Source organism: Herpailurus yagouaroundi, unplaced genomic scaffold (assembly GCF_014898765.1).
Source record: "Herpailurus yagouaroundi ecotype Mexico unplaced genomic scaffold, PumYag 355, whole genome shotgun sequence".
NCBI classification, from domain to species: Eukaryota; Metazoa; Chordata; class Mammalia; order Carnivora; family Felidae; genus Herpailurus; species Herpailurus yagouaroundi.
This window is the reverse complement of record NW_024412572.1, coordinates 7,518,494-7,539,206: the sequence shown is the minus strand read 5'-3', so window position 1 is coordinate 7,539,206 and position 20,713 is coordinate 7,518,494. Positions and strand designations below refer to the sequence as shown.

The 20,713-nt window shown below is 37.0% G+C and overlaps 1 protein-coding gene across 4 annotated transcripts in view; it reads right to left on the bottom strand.

Annotated features, from left to right (window-relative positions):
* ADIPOR2 (adiponectin receptor 2) overlaps positions 1 to 20,713 on the bottom strand; it is an 81,469-nt gene that overhangs the window by 12,174 nt on the left and 48,582 nt on the right. For all 4 annotated transcript variants that reach the window (XM_040463048.1, XM_040463047.1, XM_040463046.1 and 1 more), the window contains exon 3: positions 4,057 to 4,176. In XM_040463048.1, coding sequence (XP_040318982.1) covers positions 4,057 to 4,176 — 120 coding nt within the window. The remainder of the gene's footprint in view (positions 1 to 4,056; positions 4,177 to 20,713) is intronic.

Here is a 20,713-nt window from a genome sequence, read left to right as displayed (position 1 = left end):
CAAACAAAAAAAAAAAAAAAAAAAAAAAGAAGATCCCTTTGGAAACTTTCTTTATCTTTACCCACTCTGCAAGATACATATTAGCAATCACCCTCCAAGCATATGTATGGCCCACTGATATACATCTGAAGGGTCTCATGACAAGTGGTTTTACTAGACAGTAGTAAATGATCTTTTCTTAATAGCAGCTAGTCCCTCAAGGTCCTGGAAATCTTGCTCCCAAATTCCTTAGAGACTTATGCTATCCCTAACCTCCTCCCAACTTAAAAGTATATAATCAGTCACTCATAACCCCAATGCAGCTCTTTCGGCCCACAGGTCCTATCCCGTGCTTTAATAAAACCACCTTTTTTGCACCAAAGATGTCTCAAGATTTCTTTCTTGAACATTTGCTCCTGGACCCCAACAACATATCAGAATCACTTTTGTGTCTTCTGCTAAAATCTCTCCCTCTCCCTTCTCTTCCTACCACAACAAACACGATGAAGAAAGAGCACAGTAGTCAAAATTTTGGATCTCGGCTATTAACTAGTTGAAGAAGCTTTAATCAGAAAATCACCAAGGGGTGCCTGGGTGGCTCAGTCAGTTAAGCGTCTGACTTCGGCCCAGGTCATGATCTCACAGTTCGTGAGTTCGAGCCCCGCTCTGTGCTGACAGCTTAGAACCTGGAGCCTGCTTTGGATTCTGTGTCTCCCTCTCTCTCTCTCTCTACCCCTCCCCAGCTCATGCTCGCACTCTGTCTCTGTCAAAAATAAACTTAAAAAAAAAGAAAAAGAAAATCACCAAGCTTCAGTTTCCTCATTTATAAAATGAAGGTAACAATACTTTGATTACTTCCTAAGGATCAAATGAAATAACCCAAAGCAAGCCCCAGCATCCACCCCACAGGTGGTATGTAATCCTGACCATCCCCAGAGGGTATTTATTACCTACCGAAGAGTTAGTGACTAATCCACCCTCAATCATGCTGGAGAGATGGCAAAGAAACTCAACCTTCACTGCCCTTCAAGTCTCGTTGCCACCTCCCCTTCTCCCTTTTTCTTCACTGTCCCTCCCCCAAAGACTCTAACAGGAAAGGGTCAGGAATTTGGTACTCTTCCTTAAAATAAGTTTGTCAACCTCTGCACTGTTTCTTTTAATGTCTCTCAGCCCAGAGAGCACCCATCACAAGGATCACTTAATCCTGAACTAACTTATTTCTACTAACCAGAAGGATACAAGGAAAAATGCCAGGTACGTGGTCGACCTACAGGCTTCAGGTTCAGACAATGACCCCCACCCTTATCCCCCAGGGTTCTTGTGACAAATAACACGGCTAGGCTATACAAACTTGGCGCTCTCTTTCTCTCTCTCTCTCTCTCTCTACTACGCAAAATGACTTTTGTTCCACATCTTCCTGTTCTCTGCTATCCTTAATCCTTCTTACTGAAATACATTTATAAAAGAACTGATCTTCCGTGTAACTCCAAAGGAAATGAGAACAATTTAAGAGTAGACGTGGCCCTCTTAACACTATTGAAACTCACTCAGTCTCTAGCCTCCCCACTTCCTGTCTCACCTTCTAACTCAAACTGTGAGGCCTGCACTTACGGGTGCAAATCTGACCATTCCATGCTTGTTCATAACATACAGTAAAAAAATAATAATGCCAAAAGACTAATCTAGATTTTTAATGTCTACTGGTATAAGGACTTTCTGGAGAGAAAGAGAACATTCCAAGATACTGAATTTCTTTTATCTAATTTTTACTTGAAAAAAGATAGTTACTGTTAATGTTAACTTTACAAGATGCTACTCTGTTTCACTGTGAGGGAATTTTATATTCTAACAGGGAGAGAAAAAGAGAAATCAATCCTCACAACTGCTCCGTAGTTCACAATATGCAAACAGCTCTGTGTGACCATATGAAAAGTGCTATTGTGTTATCCCACACAGTCAAAATGAACACTTTCTGCAGTCAGAAAGAATATGTTGTTTCTTACTAGTTGCATTTGCATATAATATCAATTTTTTTCTCCACTGTTTCTAAACAAACATTCTAACGGACTAAACTGAGCCAAGGTGATATACTTTCATAATTATACTGAAATTAGTGTCATATTCAACTGACACTGCAACCTCAATTCTCAACTTGGGAGTCCATCCAAATGCCAACCCAAACAGGCATCCTCTTTTACCTCTCCATCGTAAAAAGGATAGGATCACAGCTTAGGCAAATACATATTCATTTATAAGCAGAACAAAGGCACTGCATATAAGAAACATCTGAGCAATGGTCCACTGGATTCGTATTAGACCATTAACGCACAAAACATTTATTCTTAATTGAAGGCTGGGGAAAAAAAGAGACCATGATCAAACTTGGACACTCAATAAAGATTTTATGATTTTATTTCCCCTATTCCTATAAGAAAAGCTTTTCCAAAAGGGATAGTAAGTATACGAGCAAGGCCACAGGACACTTCATTTTAACTACTGTTTACTTGCTTCCAATACAAGAAAAAACTTTTTTCTAGTGTCAAGTACACTCAGGTGCACTACGGCAGCAGGTGAAGCAAGCCTGGAGAATGTCATGTCACAGGGAGCCTCTTCAGACCACTCTCACAGACAAACTCTAGAGGGTGATAAGGGAATGGTAATAATTTTTGTGCTCCATTCAGTTTTCTTCAGTAAATCATAGTTTGGAGCAAACAAATGCCCTAGTTATTCTCCCATTAGCTGTTACACTGTAAGTTTTATTTGCTTTATTCTTTACTTAGTTCAGAAAAAGAGAATAAAAAAGAATAAAAGAGAATAGGACCCCACTGATCTATAAATATTAAAAATTCCTAATGGCCCAGACACTAAATATCCAACTTTGAGAGATTTACCATCAAATTTGCTTGTTGAAAAACAAAATGTATCTTCTATATACTTTTGTATTCATTCTCCTAAGACAGCAATCACTAGAAAGAATGCATTGTTTTGCTTGGCTTTTTGCTATGGTTTTGCTTGGTTTTTTCTTCACCAATTTTCAAACACTCATTAAAATTTCCTAGGCTCTAAGTAGACCCATAAATATTTATACCCCTCCCTCACCACTCTTCATCCATCCCTTCATCTTAGAAGGGGTGTCTATAATGTCCTCTTCTCATCCTCTTCTCCAAAGTATACTATTCTAGAGTCAACTGGCCCCAATTATTTCTACCACCACTGTGAAGATAAGCAAACCTAATTTAGTTTTCAGGATCCAAGACCACAGGCATAAAAAGTCTTGGTTTCATGAAACCCATGAAAAAGCTAAGAGTCACAAAAATTTCTCTCTAAATGATCAAGAGTTCTCCAGAAATATTTAACAAATGAATTTATTTACACATACAAACATAGATTGACTTATGACTTTAGATCTGTCAGAGCCCTATCTAATGATCAGATTATCAAGTAGATGTAAATTTACCAGTGTCACTATTTTCTCTAAGAAAGCACCCCCAATTCCAGTTACCGATTTAGAAGGAAAAAAATTCCCACAATAGGTCTTAAAGAATCAGATAATGTGTTAGAAGAAAAACTTTAGAGACTGAAAACATGCCAGCTAAATTGGAAATCCTGGATGTTCATGAAAACCAGGAAATTTCTATCTAAAGAGTAGTTTGATTAGCCAAATAATCTTTAGCAAAATTAGCACATTTGCTATCACAGTCAAATAACAAAAGAGATTCAAGGCACTCGGGACTTCAGTATCTCTAGGCATCATCTCCAACCCCCCCCCCCCCCACACACACACACAACTTTCATCCTGTCTTATCTAAACTATCAACAAGACATCTATTCTGTTAACTTACATCAGGAAACACTTGTTAATAGATGGATATTCTAGTTTTATCACCACCTTATCATAGCTGCTGCAGGCAAACAAATGTATTTTGTCTTAAACAGGGTTAAAGTCATGATATTGTTTCTGTCTCCATTTTGCTACAGATTATCCCCAGAGTAAACCAAAGGCAGCTCTCCTTAAAGGTTTCTGTTTGGGAAGGGTTAAATATATAGCATAGGAATAACAAGAAACTGTCATCTTACCTTACAAACAAATTCTTCCATTCTTTCCATAGCATGATGTGCTTGTAAAAGAGGGGATATACCCATAAACCCCTCATCTTCCTGAGAAACTTCATCATTGCACTCATGTTCCTCAGAGATCTGTAAGGCAATCAAAGAAACAGTCAGGGACAGAGACCAGGGCCAAATGAAAGAATCAATACACTTTCTTTGAAAAATTATAAATGAAGTAATTCTCTCTTAAGGTCAAAGCAAAGCCTCAAACAAGTAACAATATAGGAAGTAAAGTCAGTTTATTATAGAATTAGGACTATTAAAAATGAACAACAGTTAATTCTTCTCTAACAGACAAATGAAATACAAGAGCATTCCTATGTTTGTTTTAGTAGCGAATTCCTGGGGTAGCTTGAATGGTTCATTTTTTGTTTTAAGAATATATTCACAGTTCACATATTATTACTATAAAATTGATAAATTACTGAGGGGAAAATCTCCAGGAACCCCACCTGGTGTATATAAAATAAATAATTGTAATGCAATGTGCTAAGTGCTCTAGAGAGAAAAAAGGGGAAAAAAAAGAAAAAAATTTTACTCAATTCTTAAGATATGCCAAGCATAAAAGAAAGGACTTTATAAAGGCCATCTAACTTAATCCTGACAGCCACTTTATCATTAGATAAGTTTTCTTATCCCCACTTAACATATAAAGAACATTAGGCAAAAAGGTTAAATAAGTTGCCTAAGGTTAAGACTAATAAAGTGAAAAAGTAAAAACCCCCCACCCACTGCCTTTCTACATTCTTGACAAAATGAAGAAAGAAATGATAATCTGGTTAGACTTAAGAAATAAATCACTAAAATTAAGACTTCTGTTTCCAGATGAAGCTTCTACTAGACAGAAGGACACTGTGAGAAGGGCAACTGACCAGAAGTCAGAAGACCTAAGTCTGGTTTTGCCACTAATATCCATGGAACTTTATATAGGTCTCTCAACCTTTCTGAGCCTCAAGTTCCTCATTTCTAATCTAAAAGAGGAGTTTAAAACTAAACAATCTCTACAGTTTTCCCTATTCTCTAAAATTCTGATATTCTACAACTTAGTGAATAAATGAAAGCACAAGAGAACGGTAACTCCATATCTAATAAGTCTGCTAGATACATAGTACTGCTAACATACCTGCATGAAGAAATGAAATGACCTTCTACCTCCAGTCCAGTCAGAAAACTGGTAAAGGATGAACATGTAGGCACAATAGGTAATCTACCACAACACTTGAATTTGGACATGTTTAAAATGAAATCCCAAGATTTTATTTTCCTACTCTTTACTCTTCAAGATAACTAGGGGCTTAGTATTAAGACGCATGTAAGACATGTTACATACCCAATCTCAACTGTTAAAAAATTATCTTCTCCAAGAAATCTATCTTGACTCTGCTTCTCTAAAATTCTTACTTATAAAACACCCTCTCTTCATTACTTACCTAAAACTTATTGTCTGTCCTTCGGTGCCCAGTTTCTCATGATTGCCACTTTCCCCCAAGGCACTTTTAGTTTGCTTCTCCCATTCCCAGAAAATTTTATTAACCTAGATATACTGCATGTTTATGTGCTATGGCTCTTCGGAGGGCTACAAACCACTGTAATATTTAAGACTTTTTCAAATCCCCCTCAATCAAGAAGCAGTTTTCACCAGAGAATGTATATGCCCTAATCCATAGCAACTGCCTCCCTTTCTGAACTTCTCTAACACTTGAAGGCTGCAGCTCTCATTTGACAACGAATATAATATCTGATTTACAGCTCGTCTCATTGACTTATACTGTTTTATTTCGTGTTTGACTGGATTTTACTTTTTTAGTGTATCATTTCCTAAACAAAACTTTAAGTGTCTTTGTGGTCTTCTTTCCCATGGCCCCGAGAACAGTTCTCTGTAATATGTTATATACTTCATGGTGGCCTCAATTAATTAATTAATGCTTTAAAATTTTTTCAATAAAAATTGTTAAAGGATTGTGCCTAATAAAACATAAGATTAAAATGATAAACTTCATTAAAACATCAAATACAGGGCACCCAGGTGCTCTGTCGGTTAAGCGTCTGACTTCAGCTCAGGTCATGATCTCTCGGCTTTTGAGTTCAAGCCCTGAGTGAGTCAGACTCTGTGCTGACAGCTCAGAGCCTGGAACCTGCTTCAGATTCTGTGTCTCCCTCTCTGTGCTCCTTTCTCGCTCCCACTCTCTCTCAAAAATAAATAATAAAAAAATGTTTTTAATCAATTATATGAAAACTGAAAATAGATAATAGTTTAAAATGATTGGCAGACTGATTTTAAAGTATAAAATATAAATTTATATATAAAATGTAAAACAGCTCAAATATTTATACATGTTCAACATGTATTTAATTCTTCACAAAGAGTAACAGAAACAAAGATTCAGTCTGGACTTTCTCACAAATAAATTATGCCAGCAGTTTCTAATGAAACTACAGATGAGCACATAAAGTAGAACTATAGTTAAATGTTTCCTGTACTATCATAAGTAAAATCCTATTAAAAGTTGTAGACCTGTCTGACATATCAATGGGATTACTTACAACCAGTTAGTTTTGAGTATCAGGCTAATACTGCATTTGGATCCACAGAAGACTACTGATAGGAAAAGGTAAGCCAGCCTCCCCGGCAAACTAAAGTCATTTTACGCACTTAATCTTAAATTATAGACTTAGATAAGAAAGAAATGAGGATAAGGTGACCTTTCTCCATAGGTACTCACCACTATACCCATATACAGAAAACAGAGATGAATGGTTCAACTTCCCAATCATGGGGAGGGAAGAGGAATAATGACCCTGTTGCTGGGGAAGAAACAGGTTCACATCTTCAGCAAAGCTAATACATGTTTATTGAAAGAAAACAAGTACATTCAGAATGCAAGATGTATGGTCTAAGTCAAATACCAACTAGTGTACAAGAACACTGTTTATACATTTAGTCAAATATTTTTTTAGGAAAAGGTGGCTTGCCATAATGGATTAAGAGTGAGTCTGAAGTCAGATAAACAGTGACTACTGATAAATTATATCATCTTTGACAAGATTATATTTAACTAAAGCATCAGTTCCCTTACCTGTGAGATGATTTTAACAATATTGTACCTACAATACAGAAGTTTTCAGGATCAAAGATAATAAATAAAAAGAAACTATCACAGGGCCCAGGACTCAGAAGGCAAGAAATAAATGATGGTCCTTACTATTATGATGATGGGCTAGGTACTGAAAACATTAAACTTAGTATCACAACCTAGTGGAGAAGCCATGCATGTAAGTAAATACAGCAAGGAACTAGTGAACAGTATGAACTGTATGAAAAAGGTCTGATACAAATAGAAAAATATTTAACTTTGGCACTGCTGGGAAGTTTTCTAGAAAAGTAATATCTGAACCAAGCCCTGGAAAACGTGTAAGAATCTGGAGCAGAGGAAAAGTAGGACAACCATAAAGGCTGTTCTCTTTATCTGACTTAATACCTTGAAAATTCAGAGACCTGGGAGCACGGCGAGGGGGGAGGGGAGGGGGAACAAACACAAAACTAAAGTTCAGAGCAACCTGGTTTCAAATGTCTCTTTTGTGATTTTTTTTTTTTTTTTTTTTTTTGTCTAAGGAAGTTTACAAAATGCTTAACTATATACTTCAACAAATACAGTTAAAAGAGTCCAGGTTTTAGAGTCAGAGGCCTGGAAGAAATGGCCTATTCATTTCAACCAATACACCATATTATACATTTCAAAAAGAATTTTGGATGATAAAAAATATTGCACCAGGACTCTAGAGATCTGCATTTTAGGCCTCAATCGTCTAGGCTTACTTACTACCAAACCCTCCACTGCCTTGTACCTTTGACCCTTCATTCTAGCTATGCTGAACATTTAACAGGTTTAGACACCAGTGTACACCAGTACATACTCGATACATGTTAGCTATTATTGGTACTATTCCCTAAAAGCATCATGCTATTTACTTCTGTGTCTTCACATCTGCTGTTCCTTCTGTCCAGAATGTCCTTAGGCTTTTCTCTTAGTTAACTCTGAAACTCAAATTTTACCTCCCTAGATGCCCAGTTGAAATTAGAGTTGCTCCCATAGTACACTCCACAATCACATAGCACTTAGCATAAATGTATCAATATACTTGTCTGTCCTTCTGACTAGAGTGTCAGCTGCTTAAAGGCAGACACTATGTCTTATCTTTGTATTCCAAGAGTGCTAATACATACTTAAAAAAAAAAAAAAACCCAGAAACATCTGCAGAAAATTGATGCATCTTTGTAAAAAATTTTTTTAATGTTTGCTTATTTTTGAGAGACAGCGAGAGACAGACAGAACGAACAAGCAGGGGAGGGGCAGAGAGAGAGAGAGACACAGAATCTGAAGCAGGCTCCAGGCTCTGAGCTGTCAGCACACAGCCCCCACAAACGGTGAGATCATGACCTGAGCCGAAGTTGGACGCTTAACCGACTGAGCCACCCAGGCGCCCCAATTAATGCATGTATATTTACTAAAACTAAATGACTCTTGGTATTCCCTCCATTCTGATATTCCAGGAACCAAGTTTAGGTACTTGGAAGAAAGTTGGGACTTTTTTTTTTTTTTTTTTTTTTTTTTTTTTTTTTTTTATTAGTTTGAAGCAGTTTATGTTAGAGTGAGAGAGAGAGAGAGAGAGAAAGAGGGGGCATATGGGGTGGGGGGAAGAGGGGATCTCAACGAACCGTGAGATCATGATCTGAGCAGAAATCAACAATCAGATGCTTAACTGATTAAGCACCTTAACCAGGTGCCCCAGGTGGGACTATTTAATAGGAAACAGTAGTGTGTCAGAAGGAAAAGCTTACGAGGTAGGGGGTAGGGTTGGGGTTGTGGGGAAGCAGGCTAAATTAGTTCAGTTTGAAGCAGTTAAAGGTCCAATACAGAGGTCAGTACTAAGATGACAGATTTAGAAATCACTTTTGTGAAAAGACTACTGAAGTTGAGGTGGCTGAGATAGAAGAGTAAATTCAGGATGTGTTTACCACAATCTATTGCAACTACTTGAGCATTATTACAAAGGAAGGACAGCAAAACAGAACTGTTACTTATTGTGTACTAACCGCATCCCAGACACTGTACTAAGTGCTTTCACAAATTAAGTAATCAAATCCTCAACAACCTTCTGGGATGAGTATTTCCATCCCCATTTTATGATATGGAAATCCAGACCAAGTGTGGTACATAAAGAAATGCAATCTAAGGGAAGTTACACAGCCCTAAGTGATACCTTGATTCCCAACCTAATGACATTATCTTACATAGATGAATTAAATTCCTTGTCAATTTCTATCATGCATTTTTTTTTAATTTTTTTTTTCAACATTTATTTATTTTTTTGGGACAGAGAGAGACAGAGCATGAACGGGGGAGGGGCAGAGAGAGAGGGAGACACAGAATCGGAAACAGGCTCCAGGCTCTGAGTCATCAGCCCAGAGCCCGACGCGGGGCTCGAACTCACGGACCGCGAGATCGTGACCTGGCTGAAGTCGGACGCTTAACCGACTGCGCCACCCAGGCGCCCCTATCATGCATTTTTTAAACTAGTATTACAAATATGGCCATCATGTGGGGGTCTGTTAAATGTTTCTGATGTTTAAAGAAGGAAAGGGGTTATTCTTGAACCAGCAAGTCCATTCCTAAGTATACAGCTAACAGAAATGTTTCTATATGTTCACCAGAAGTACTAGAATATTCACAGAAATACTATTTATAATAGCCTGAAACTTGAAACAACCCAACTAGCCTTTAATAATAGAATAAAGGTGTTATAGTCACACAAAGAAAAGCTATAGATAGAAAAGTAAAAATGAACAAACTATAGCTACACAAAGTACAAATGAATTTAATGTACATAATACTGAATGAAAGAAGCCAGATACAAGAGTACATATTGAATGGTTCAGATGACATAAAGTACAAAGACAGGCAAAACTAATCTATACATTAGAAGTCAAGATAATAGTTACCTCTGGGAAAGGGATAGGCAGGCATCACTATGATGGAGGGAAGGTATTAAGGGGGCCTCTAGGGATACTGGTTACACAAGTAGTGTCCAGTTTATAAAAATTTACTGAACTATTCACTTATGACATATCCACTTTTCCGTATGCATATTATATACTTCAATAAGGTTTTTTTTTGTTTTTTCTTTCTCAAAAAATTTGGGAAATGATGCAGAAGGGATTAGACATTCAAATCCAGGTCTCTCTGAACTCAAAACTCTGGGTTTTGGGGTTTTTTTTTCCCTTTTACCGAACTGCTTCCTTTGAGATTATCTACTGAAGCACAGAAATGGCTTCACTAAATAAAACCAAATTTGGTAAAAGTGATAAAAGTAGCTATTAAGTAGGGCTATTTAAGCAAAGATACCTAATTAGGTCAATCTATGAAAAACTAATTATGACCCTCATTCAAGTTTTATCCTCTAACAAGAGTTAAAACTACAGGGGGGTTGAGGAAACTTTAGATATCACCTAGTTCCAACAACTTTATTTCAATATTAAGAAAATGAGGCCCAAAGAAATAAAATTGGCAAAAACCACACAACTGGCTGGCAGCAGACCAGGACTAAAACGCAGGTTCAATCATTCATTCATTTTTTTCCTTACTTACTGAGCAAATACAATATTCCCAGACTATTTAGGTGCTGAACATAGAACATAGACATGTTCAGGGCGCCTGGGTGGCTCAGTCTGTTAAGTGTCCGACTTTGGCTTGGTTCATGATCTCATGGTTCATGAGTTTGAGCCCCACGTCGAGCTCTGTGCTGACAGCTCAGAGACTAGAGCCTGTTTCGGATTCTGTGTCTCCCTCTCTCTGCCCCTCCCCTGCTTGTGCTCGCTCGCTCTCGCTCTCTCTCTCTCTCTCTCTGTCTCTCTCTCAAAAATAAACATAAAACAATTACAAAAAAAAAAAAAAGAACACAGACATGTTCAGGTTAGTGAAAACATAACAAAGTCAATTTTTTTAAAGATGATTACAAAGTCTAATAAGAACAATATCCAAAAGATTATGTCCTGTTCTTTGGATTGGGCAATCTTCCTTTTTAAGGTGAAACTTAAGCAAATCTTTTCTTTCTGACACAAATACAGGCCTCCAGTGATGTACCGTATCCAACATTTGTAAGTACTTTCCATGTACCAGGCATTGTTCTCACTGCTTTACAGGTCCTATGCTCACTACAACACTGCGAGACAAAGTACATGTTAAAAGATACTCCATTTACAGAAAAGGACACATTTAGTTACTCTGGGCCAAGGTTTATTCTGCTGAAGTTCCATCAGTCTAGAACTATACATATGTATCATGAAAAGGAAAAGGCTATAATCGCTTGTTCTCAAATTTTAAGTGTGCCCCAGAATCATGTGAGGGAGTTTGTGAAAACTAGATTCCTATTGCAGAGATTTTAATTTTAAAGTACAACCGGGGATGAGGCACTGACCTCCCATGTAGTCAAAAATCCTGTATAACTTCTGACTCCTCAAAACTTAACTACTAACAGTCTACTATGGATCAAAAGCCTTAAAAATAACATAAACATTTGACTAACACATATATTGTATGTTACATACTGTATTCTTACAATGAAGTAGGCTAAAGAGTTATTTAAAAAGAGAATATATATACATTTATAGTACTAGTACTACATAGATCAAAAATCTCTATATAAGTGGACCCACACAGTTTAAATCTGTATTGTTTTTCTTTTCTTTTTTTTTTTTTAACATTTACTTATTTATTTTGAGGGAGAGAGAGTGCAAGCACAGGGGAGGGCCAGAGTAAGAGGGAGAGCGAGAATCCCAAGCAGGCTCAGCACTATCAGTGCAGAGCCTGATGTGGGGCTTGATCTCATGAATGGGGAGATCATGACATGAACCAAAATCAACAAAGGGACGCTTAATCAACTGAGTCACCCAGACGTCCCTAAACCCGTATTGTTTAAGGGTCAACTGTATTTGATTTCCAGTACAGTCCTCTTTCTTAAACCATTTTGCTTCTTAAGGAATCAAGCAGATTAACCTCTCCATTCCCTCAAATAAAGGACTCCCATAAACAGGGAAATGAATGTAACTGTGCACACAGATATTTCATTTGATGCTAAGAGTCAATTCTACAATTACAATGGATCACTACCACTTGTCAGTCTCTTTTCCCACAATTTTGACCATCTATGAAAACAGTGTCCTTGAAAATGTATTAAAGGCAAATAAGCAAACTGCCAAATCACACTTTTGACAATAAACCAGTGAAAAGAAAAACTCCAGCCCCCGTGAAGTATATGATCCTCCAATAAGAGTCCCTGTGTATTAACTCACATAAATTCAATGGAACCTCAGTTCCATCACCTGTAAAACAGATACTATTAATACCTACTCTATAAGGCTCCTCTAGGAATGAATGAGATGATATGTGCAAGAGAGCTTAGAAAGTTGCCTCATACATTGCATAGGCTCAATAAATATGAGCTATCATTCTTCTGATAAATAATAAGAATGCACTTATTTTATCAAAGATTAAATAAGTGTGTTAACTAATTTTCCCTGATCATCAAAATAGCATACCCCAATATTCTCTTTCTATACATCTCTTTATGGAAACTACTTGAGACAATTTAGACCTAGAATACTATATTAGCTACTGATAAACTCATTCACCTATATGTTATATGCCTACCATGGATCAAAAAGACTGGTCTAGGATCTGAGGATGGGGTGAGCAAAAGGCAAGATTCTTTCCACTATGGAACACAGTCTACAAGCCAAAATAATTACTAAACATCTATCTAATGATAGAAATACATAATTACAAGCTGTGATATGTACTGTGATGAAATATAAAAGTTAGGATTAAAGATAAGAATGGGAAAGATGAAATAGAATAAATTAGGGAATACAGAATTTGTGAAAGGTTTCTCTAAGGAAATAATACTTAACCTGAATACTAAAGAATAAGCAGCAATTAGCCAGAGGTGTGGATCTACAAACACCCCAGGCAAAGAAAACAGCCATGTTTGAAGACTCTCAAGCTGGAAAGAGCCTAGCCTGTTTAAGGAACTGAAATAAGGCCAGTGTGGTTAAGGCTCACTGACCAAGGAGGAGAACACTGTGAAATAAACTTAGGCAGAGGTGAGATCATCAGAGTCCTGAAGATTATGGAAAAGAGTGGGGTTTTTGTCCTAAGTGCAATGAGAAGCAAATGATTTTCTAAAAATGGAAATGGCTAATAAACTGCATTTTTAAGAGTTCTCTTAGAGGTGCCTGGGTGGTTCAGTCAGATGAGTGTGCAACTCTTGATTTCAGCTCAGGTCATGATCTCAGGGTTGTGGGATCGAGCCCCACATTGGGCTCTGCACTGGGCATGGAACCTGCTTAAGATTCTCTCTCTCTCCTTCCCTCTGCCCCTCTCCCCTGCTCACACTCTCTCAAACAAACAAATAAATGAAAGCATTCTCCTTTGCAACTGTGTGAAGAATACACTGGACAAGAACAAACAAAACAGAAAGCCCTGTTAGAAGATCTAGCCCAATATTCCAATATTCCAGATGGGAGATGACAGAAGCTTAAAGTAGTGACAGTATAAGTGAAAAGAAATGATCATTAAAAGTTGAACAGATACAACCTGAGTTTTGTAATAGATTGGAATTCGGTTTCTACTTCCAAAGTCTTCAAAGAGGTTAAATAATTAAAATCTTCAGCCACAGCTAACCTAGGAAGGTCTCCTGATAAAAACTCAAGAGTCAACTGTGACCACAATGAGATGCCACTTCACACCCACTAGGATGGCTATATTCAAAAAGGCAGATAAAAATAAGTGCTGGGCAGGACATGGAAAAAAATGGAACCCTCAAACATTGCTAGTAAGGATGTAAAATGGTACAGTTGCTATAGAAAACAATCTGGCAGTTCCTCAAAATGTTAAACAGAGTTAACACATGGCCCAGTGAAAAATCACTCCTGTGTCTATACCCAAGAGAAATGAAATCTTATGTGCACACAAAAACTTCTACATGAATGTTCATATCAATATACTCAATAAAGTATAATATGTCCATACAATGGAATATTACTCAGCCATAAAAGAGAATGAAGTTCTAATATGCAAACAACATAAATGAATCTTGAAAACATTATGCTAAGTAAAAGAGCTGGTCATAAAACACCACACATTGTGTGATTCCATTATATAAAAAGTTCAGAACAGGAAAATCCATGGAGACAGAAAGTAAACTGGAAATTAGCTGTCTAGGCTTGGGGTGTGGGAACAGGGTATGACAGCTAATGGCTAAGAGGTTTCTTTTAGAGATGATAAAAATGTTCTAGATTAGATTGTTGTGATGGTTGCACAATTCTGTGAATATACTGAAACTTTTGAATTATACACTTTAGGATGTTATTTATATATGAATTATTTCAATATTTTTTAAGAGTCAACTGTGAGTAAGTGTGACATTTTCCTTTAACAAACAGCAAATAAATTCAACTTGATTTCCCAAATATTCCTCGGAGAACATGTATAGATTTGTCTTTTTGTAAATCATGTTTCTAAGAAGTTTTTAGTACATTTTAAGTAAAACAGAACTATAACTTTAGGCACTAGTTTTTAAACAGAAGTGAGCATCTTAATCACTTGTGAAGCTTTTAAAAACTACATTCATCCAGGACCCAAATATGCTGATTTAGTAGGTTAGAATTAAATCCTGGCATTTGTGTTTATTTTCCTTAAAGGGCCATAGGCGATCAGATAAGCATTCCTAACAGATTCACTGACTTAAAGGAACCTGTTGATATACACTTGAACATAAAGACATATCACTCTGTAATGGATTACAACTACCTTTAACCCATTTTTTTTTTTATAAATTCAGAATTTCACTTTTTATTTTATTTTATTTTATTTTTTTTCAACATTTATTTATTTTTGGGACAGAGAGAGACAGAGCATGAACGGGGGAGGGGCAGAGAGAGAGGGAGACACAGAATCGGAAACAGGCTCCAGGCTCTGAGCCATCAGCCCAGAGCCTGATGCGGGGCTCGAACTCACGGACCGCGAGATCGTGACCTGGCTGAAGTCGGACGCTTAACCGACTGCGCCACCCAGGCGCCCCACACTTTTTATTTAAAAAAAAAAAAAAAAGACACTCCTGTTATCTTTTCTATGACATTTTTATTCTTATGCACAATTGGCATTTAATGTACCTAGACAGTCTAATGGAAACTGCCACATTTTTTAAAAGCCTATGCAATCTATTTAAGTTGTACATCTTTAAAAGAGGGAACATATAGACAAAGAAAATAATGCAAAATTATCAGAAATGTGGAAGACCGCACCATGATAACGTTAGGTTTATTTAATTTCAAAGTAAGCAAAAAATCCATTGAAAGGTTAGAATGCATCTGAGAGGCAAAATTGTCCTGACCTGACAAAAAATAAGGTGTATGCAACAATTCTGTCAAAATACAAATACCAATAGTTGAATCTAACCTCTGGGTTCAACATAAATACTCAGGCAGAGTTTGGAATTGAGAAATATGAAGTCAACCTGCTGCCAATTTTTATAAAGGCAGCTTTGTTCAGACGAGAGTGCAGAGGACTAATTAATTAGCACATGCTCTCGTATACATGTGACCTTAGACAAATTACTCTTAAACTTTCTAAATCTTTTATCCACTTTTTAAAAGAGATCATATCTGTTCTTCCTATTTCAGAGGGCAATCTTGAGAAGCAAATTAGATGTTTGTGAAAGTGCTACATACAAATTTAGGGCACTATCATAATTTAGAAGGATACTCTCCATCTGCTAACAGTTCACATACTTCAAAACTGGAAATTTCAAGAAATTAGTCCTTCCTTCAAAAACAAACAAAAAATCAGTGTATGGAAATCATTAAGTCCCTTGAAGATATTAAGTTAATATTTTGTGTTTAATTCCAGTCTCAAAATTACAGTTTTCTGTAATTCTACCTTCCTTCTTTTCTAATTCCCATGATTATTCTATACTAATAACCCTGAAATTAGCAGCAAGGAACAGTGCTGTATATAGAGCAATGAATGAAGAGGAAGGGCCAAGGGAGAACTAGCACAGCAGAAAACTTTTCATTGCTTAAATGATCCACTAAGTTTTCTATCAAAACTATCTCCCAAGTAGGTAGTATCTACAGATGGACTGGTTTTTTTCAGAAACTACCTTCTTTTTTTCAGCAAAGAACTTCTACACCAAAGCGAAATAATATATAAAGGGCAAAGGAACAAAAAGACACAATTTCCTCATTAGTAAATTGAGGAAGGTAAACAAGATGGCTTCAAAAGAGACTGTAACATTCCACAATCTATGGATCTGATTCTCTCAACTCCATGATTCCTCACAGAAAATCTGTTACAACAGATAGGAAGAAAGAAATGGTTTTGTTCAGGCTATTGGCTTCTGGGTTAACTTAGAGTAAAGGAAAATGAAATACAGGTTTTCAAGGCAACAGAATGAGTTCATTCATAAGGATGAAAAAAAATCACATTCACTTAATTATCTGTTAGTGAAACAAAGAGCACAAACATTGTATTTAGAAGATACCACTCTATCAAATGAAGATGATAAACAAATATACATAGTATAATGAGAAACAGATAACCACTGTGAATCTGACGCAAAAGGACAGGATGGATAAATTCAACTCTAAAAACATTTTACTGTCTCATAATTAATATTATAAACAGAATTTTGTTGCCATTCTTAATCTCAGTCAAATTGGCTAGTCTGAAATACCTTCTAGTTTTACAATTCCTTAGCTTCAATAAGAACATGTATCAGTTTTAAATATAGTTACGAAAATAATAATAATTTAAAAAAATAAATATAATTAAGAAACAGTGGTACATTAAAAATCATACAGTGATACAGCTACTGACTATTCAATTATCTCTAAGATGACTAAAGAGAATCTCAAGTCTCACATTCTAAAACAAAAGTCTTGATTCCTCCCCCACTTTCAAAAAGTTTTTTATTTATTTATTTTAATGTAACCTCCACACCCAGCGTGGGGCTCAAATTCACAACCCCAAGGACTGAGAGTCACACGCTCTTCTGACTGAGCCAACCAGGCACCCCTTGATTCCCCTTTTTAAACCTGCTCACTTTACCAATCCCACCCAGTTTTTGCTGAGTTAAAATATCCAATAATCATCCTTGATTCCCCTCTTTTCCTCACTGTCCACATCAAACCCACCAGAAAGTCCTGCTGACTTGACCTCCAAAATATATTCAGAATCTATCCACTTCCATTTCTGCTGCTACTATCACCCTGTTTCAAGCTAACATGGAATACTGGAATATATTCTCACCTGGAATGTTCTATAGGCTCCTGTCCTTCCATTCTGTCTTTTCACAATTCATTCTCCACAGTGAGTCATCTTTTTAAAATCATCAATCCCGGGACACCTGGGTGGCTCAGTTGATTAAGCGTCTGACTTCGGCTCAGGTCGTGATCTAACATTTGTGGGTTCGAGCCCCACGCCAGACTCTGTGCTGACAGCTCAGAGCCTGGAGCCTGCTCTGGATTCTGTGTCTCCCTCTCTCTGTCCCTCCCCTGCTCATACTGTCTCTCTCTCTCTCAACAATAAACAAATAAATAAAATCACCAATCCCTATCCCCTGTTTAAACACCCCAAAGGCTGCCTACTTTCTGGTGGATTTTATTAAAATAAAATCTAAGCTTTTTCTATACACCTATAGAATCCTGGTCCCTCTCTGGCCTAGTGACCTCATTTCACTCTTCCTTCTTGCTCCTCATGCTCTAATTGCACTGGTCTTTCAGTCCTGGGGGGGGGGGGCGGCCGAGGAGGAGGAGATAGGAGGAAACAGCAGAAGCAGAGGGAGGAAAGGACCTCTGTACTAGCTTGTTTCTTCTATCTGGAAATACTCTTCCCCTAAGGTCTTTGCTGGTTCCTTATCATTCAGGCTTCACTTCAAACATGCTTTCCTTAACTATATCTAAAGAATTGCTGGGGGTGGTGGAGGGAGTAGGTAGAGCACAGAGGATTTTTAGGGCACTGAAACTATTCTGTATAATATCATAATGATGGATATATACATATCATTATACATTTGTCCAAATCCATAATATATACAATGTCAAGAGTAAACCTTGGGTAATTACAATTTGTCAATATAGGCTCATCAACTTTAACAAAGGTAGCACTCTGGTTGGGGATGGTGACAGTGAGGGAAGCTATGTATATGTGCAGGCAGGGAGACGGCAGGAAATCTCTATATTTTCCCCTCAATTTTTCTGTGAACCTAAAAACTACTCTAAAAAAATAAAATCTTAATAAAAACTAATTCTTTTAAATCACCTCACCTCATTACCTTAGCATACTTTTCTCCTTGTAGCACTTATCACTGTTTGTAATTATCTTATTCATTTATGTGTTTCACGGATTTATTGCCCATGTCTTCCCTACCTCTGCACTGGCACCATGCAGGGGAAAATTGTGGCTCTGACCCATCACCATATTCCTAGCACTTAGAAAGGCAGCTGGTCCAGACAGGGCCACCATATTCTACCCTCTAGGCTGTACACAGCACAACTTAACATGGATCATTCACATGGATTATGATTTGATGAAAATCTCTTGGAGGTTTGCAAAAAAACAGACCTGGATCTGAAAAATGTATTCCTACAATACTTCCATTAATAAAACTATAATATTTCTAGATATGCTAATGCAACAATGTGCTACCAAAGTAGCCAGAACATAGGTTAGGTTTCTCAACCTTGGCACTTACGTACTTGGCTAGGTGATTCTTTGCTGTGGAGGCTGTCTATGCATTGTAGGATGTTTAGTAGCATCCCTGGCCTCTACCCACAAGATGCTAGTAGCATAAATTCGCTAGTTTTGACAACCAAAAATGACTCCAGACACTGCAAAATATTTCCTGGGAGTCACAACTGCCCCAAATTGTAAACCACTGGAATGGTCACTTGGGCTTACACCATCTCAGTTTTCTCATCTATAACACACAAAGGCTCAACTTATCAAAGAGGCTCAACATATCATAGTCAATTCAACTGTACACACTCTTTTACATCATCTGAAGAAACCTCTGGATATTTACACAACTAAGTTTTTTTTGTTTTTTTTAACCCAATGCTCATTATTTGAATTTAGGGCAACAAAGTGGTATAGCAAAGCAAGCATCAAATCTAAAAACTAAAAGAATTTTCACAAATCTTCACACTATTCATATAACATGCATATAGAAGATATACACAATGTTATTTTGCTGTTTTCCAAAGAAACTGATGCACTGAAAAATTCTGCAAAGTCATAATTAGGAGTTCGATAAATAGAAGAACCTAGATCTTCCAATTGTCATTCCAATATTCTGTGGTACAAGAAAATTATCTCCAGCATGTGGTGCAACACTGAAAACTTATTATATGAAGTATGATAACCTATATAAAGATACTGGGATAGGGAATGCCTTTTTCCTTTAGAAACTGTGGCAGATCATATATTAAAGTTCTCTATTATTCACTTACTCCTTCCCCTCAGAGGAATATAATCCCACCCCATTGTCATTGGACCTAGCTACATGACTGCTTTGGCCAACGGAACATAAGTAAATGTAACACACATCATATATGAGCAGGAACTTTGAATGCAAATGCAATTTGGTTTGTTCTCTGGGACTTTTGCAATCTGCCACAAGAACATGTGCCAACCAGCGTCCTTCAACCTGGGTCCCAGAATGGATTCACAGAGCTGACCTGCAACAGACCGGCAACACAGACTAGTAACATTTTACCTACTGCCCTCATGTATGTTTGTATTGTTGTAAAATCACTAAACTTCTGGAGTATTTAGTTTCTGCAGCAAAAGCAGACTAACACAGGGATGTACTTTTTTGAGTACACAAACATTAAAATACTTACATAACTCTGAATTTCAGTGTATAGGACGTTATAAGTTGTTCCCTCTCCCTCCCTCTCTTTCTCTACACACACACACGTACACACACAGAATCTTTTGCTTTTCTTTAACATTATTCAATATACATATTATGAATCTTTTCAGAGATAAAAAACTTATCAGAACATCTGTCTGCACTGAAGACAGTTGTTTTAAAATTCTCAATTCACATTTCAATATTTAAATACCACAAAGATGGCTCAGTTAGTTGAGCGTCCAACTTCAGCTCAGGTCATGATCTCAGTTTATGAGTTTGAACCCCGTATCAGGCTCGCTGCTCTCAGCCTATCAGTGCAAAGCCCACTTTGGATCCTCTGACCCCCTCTCTCTGCCCCTCCTTGGCCTGTGCTCTCCCCAAAATAAATAAATACCTAAAAAATAAAAAAATAAATACCACAAAGATAAGCATAGTATAACTACCAAGTACACAGAATCCAGGAAAAAGTGTTCACAAATCTAGAGAGTTGGAATATAGTAGGCCTGTGTCCTCCAAATTAGTCTTAGTATTCCTTTTATAGTCAAAAAAACACCAAAAAATAAATACTCGTATCTACACGTTTGCCATCAGCAGACTAAAATGTACTCATTTATAAAAAGAATAAGCAAAAAATTAAAGGCTTTATGTA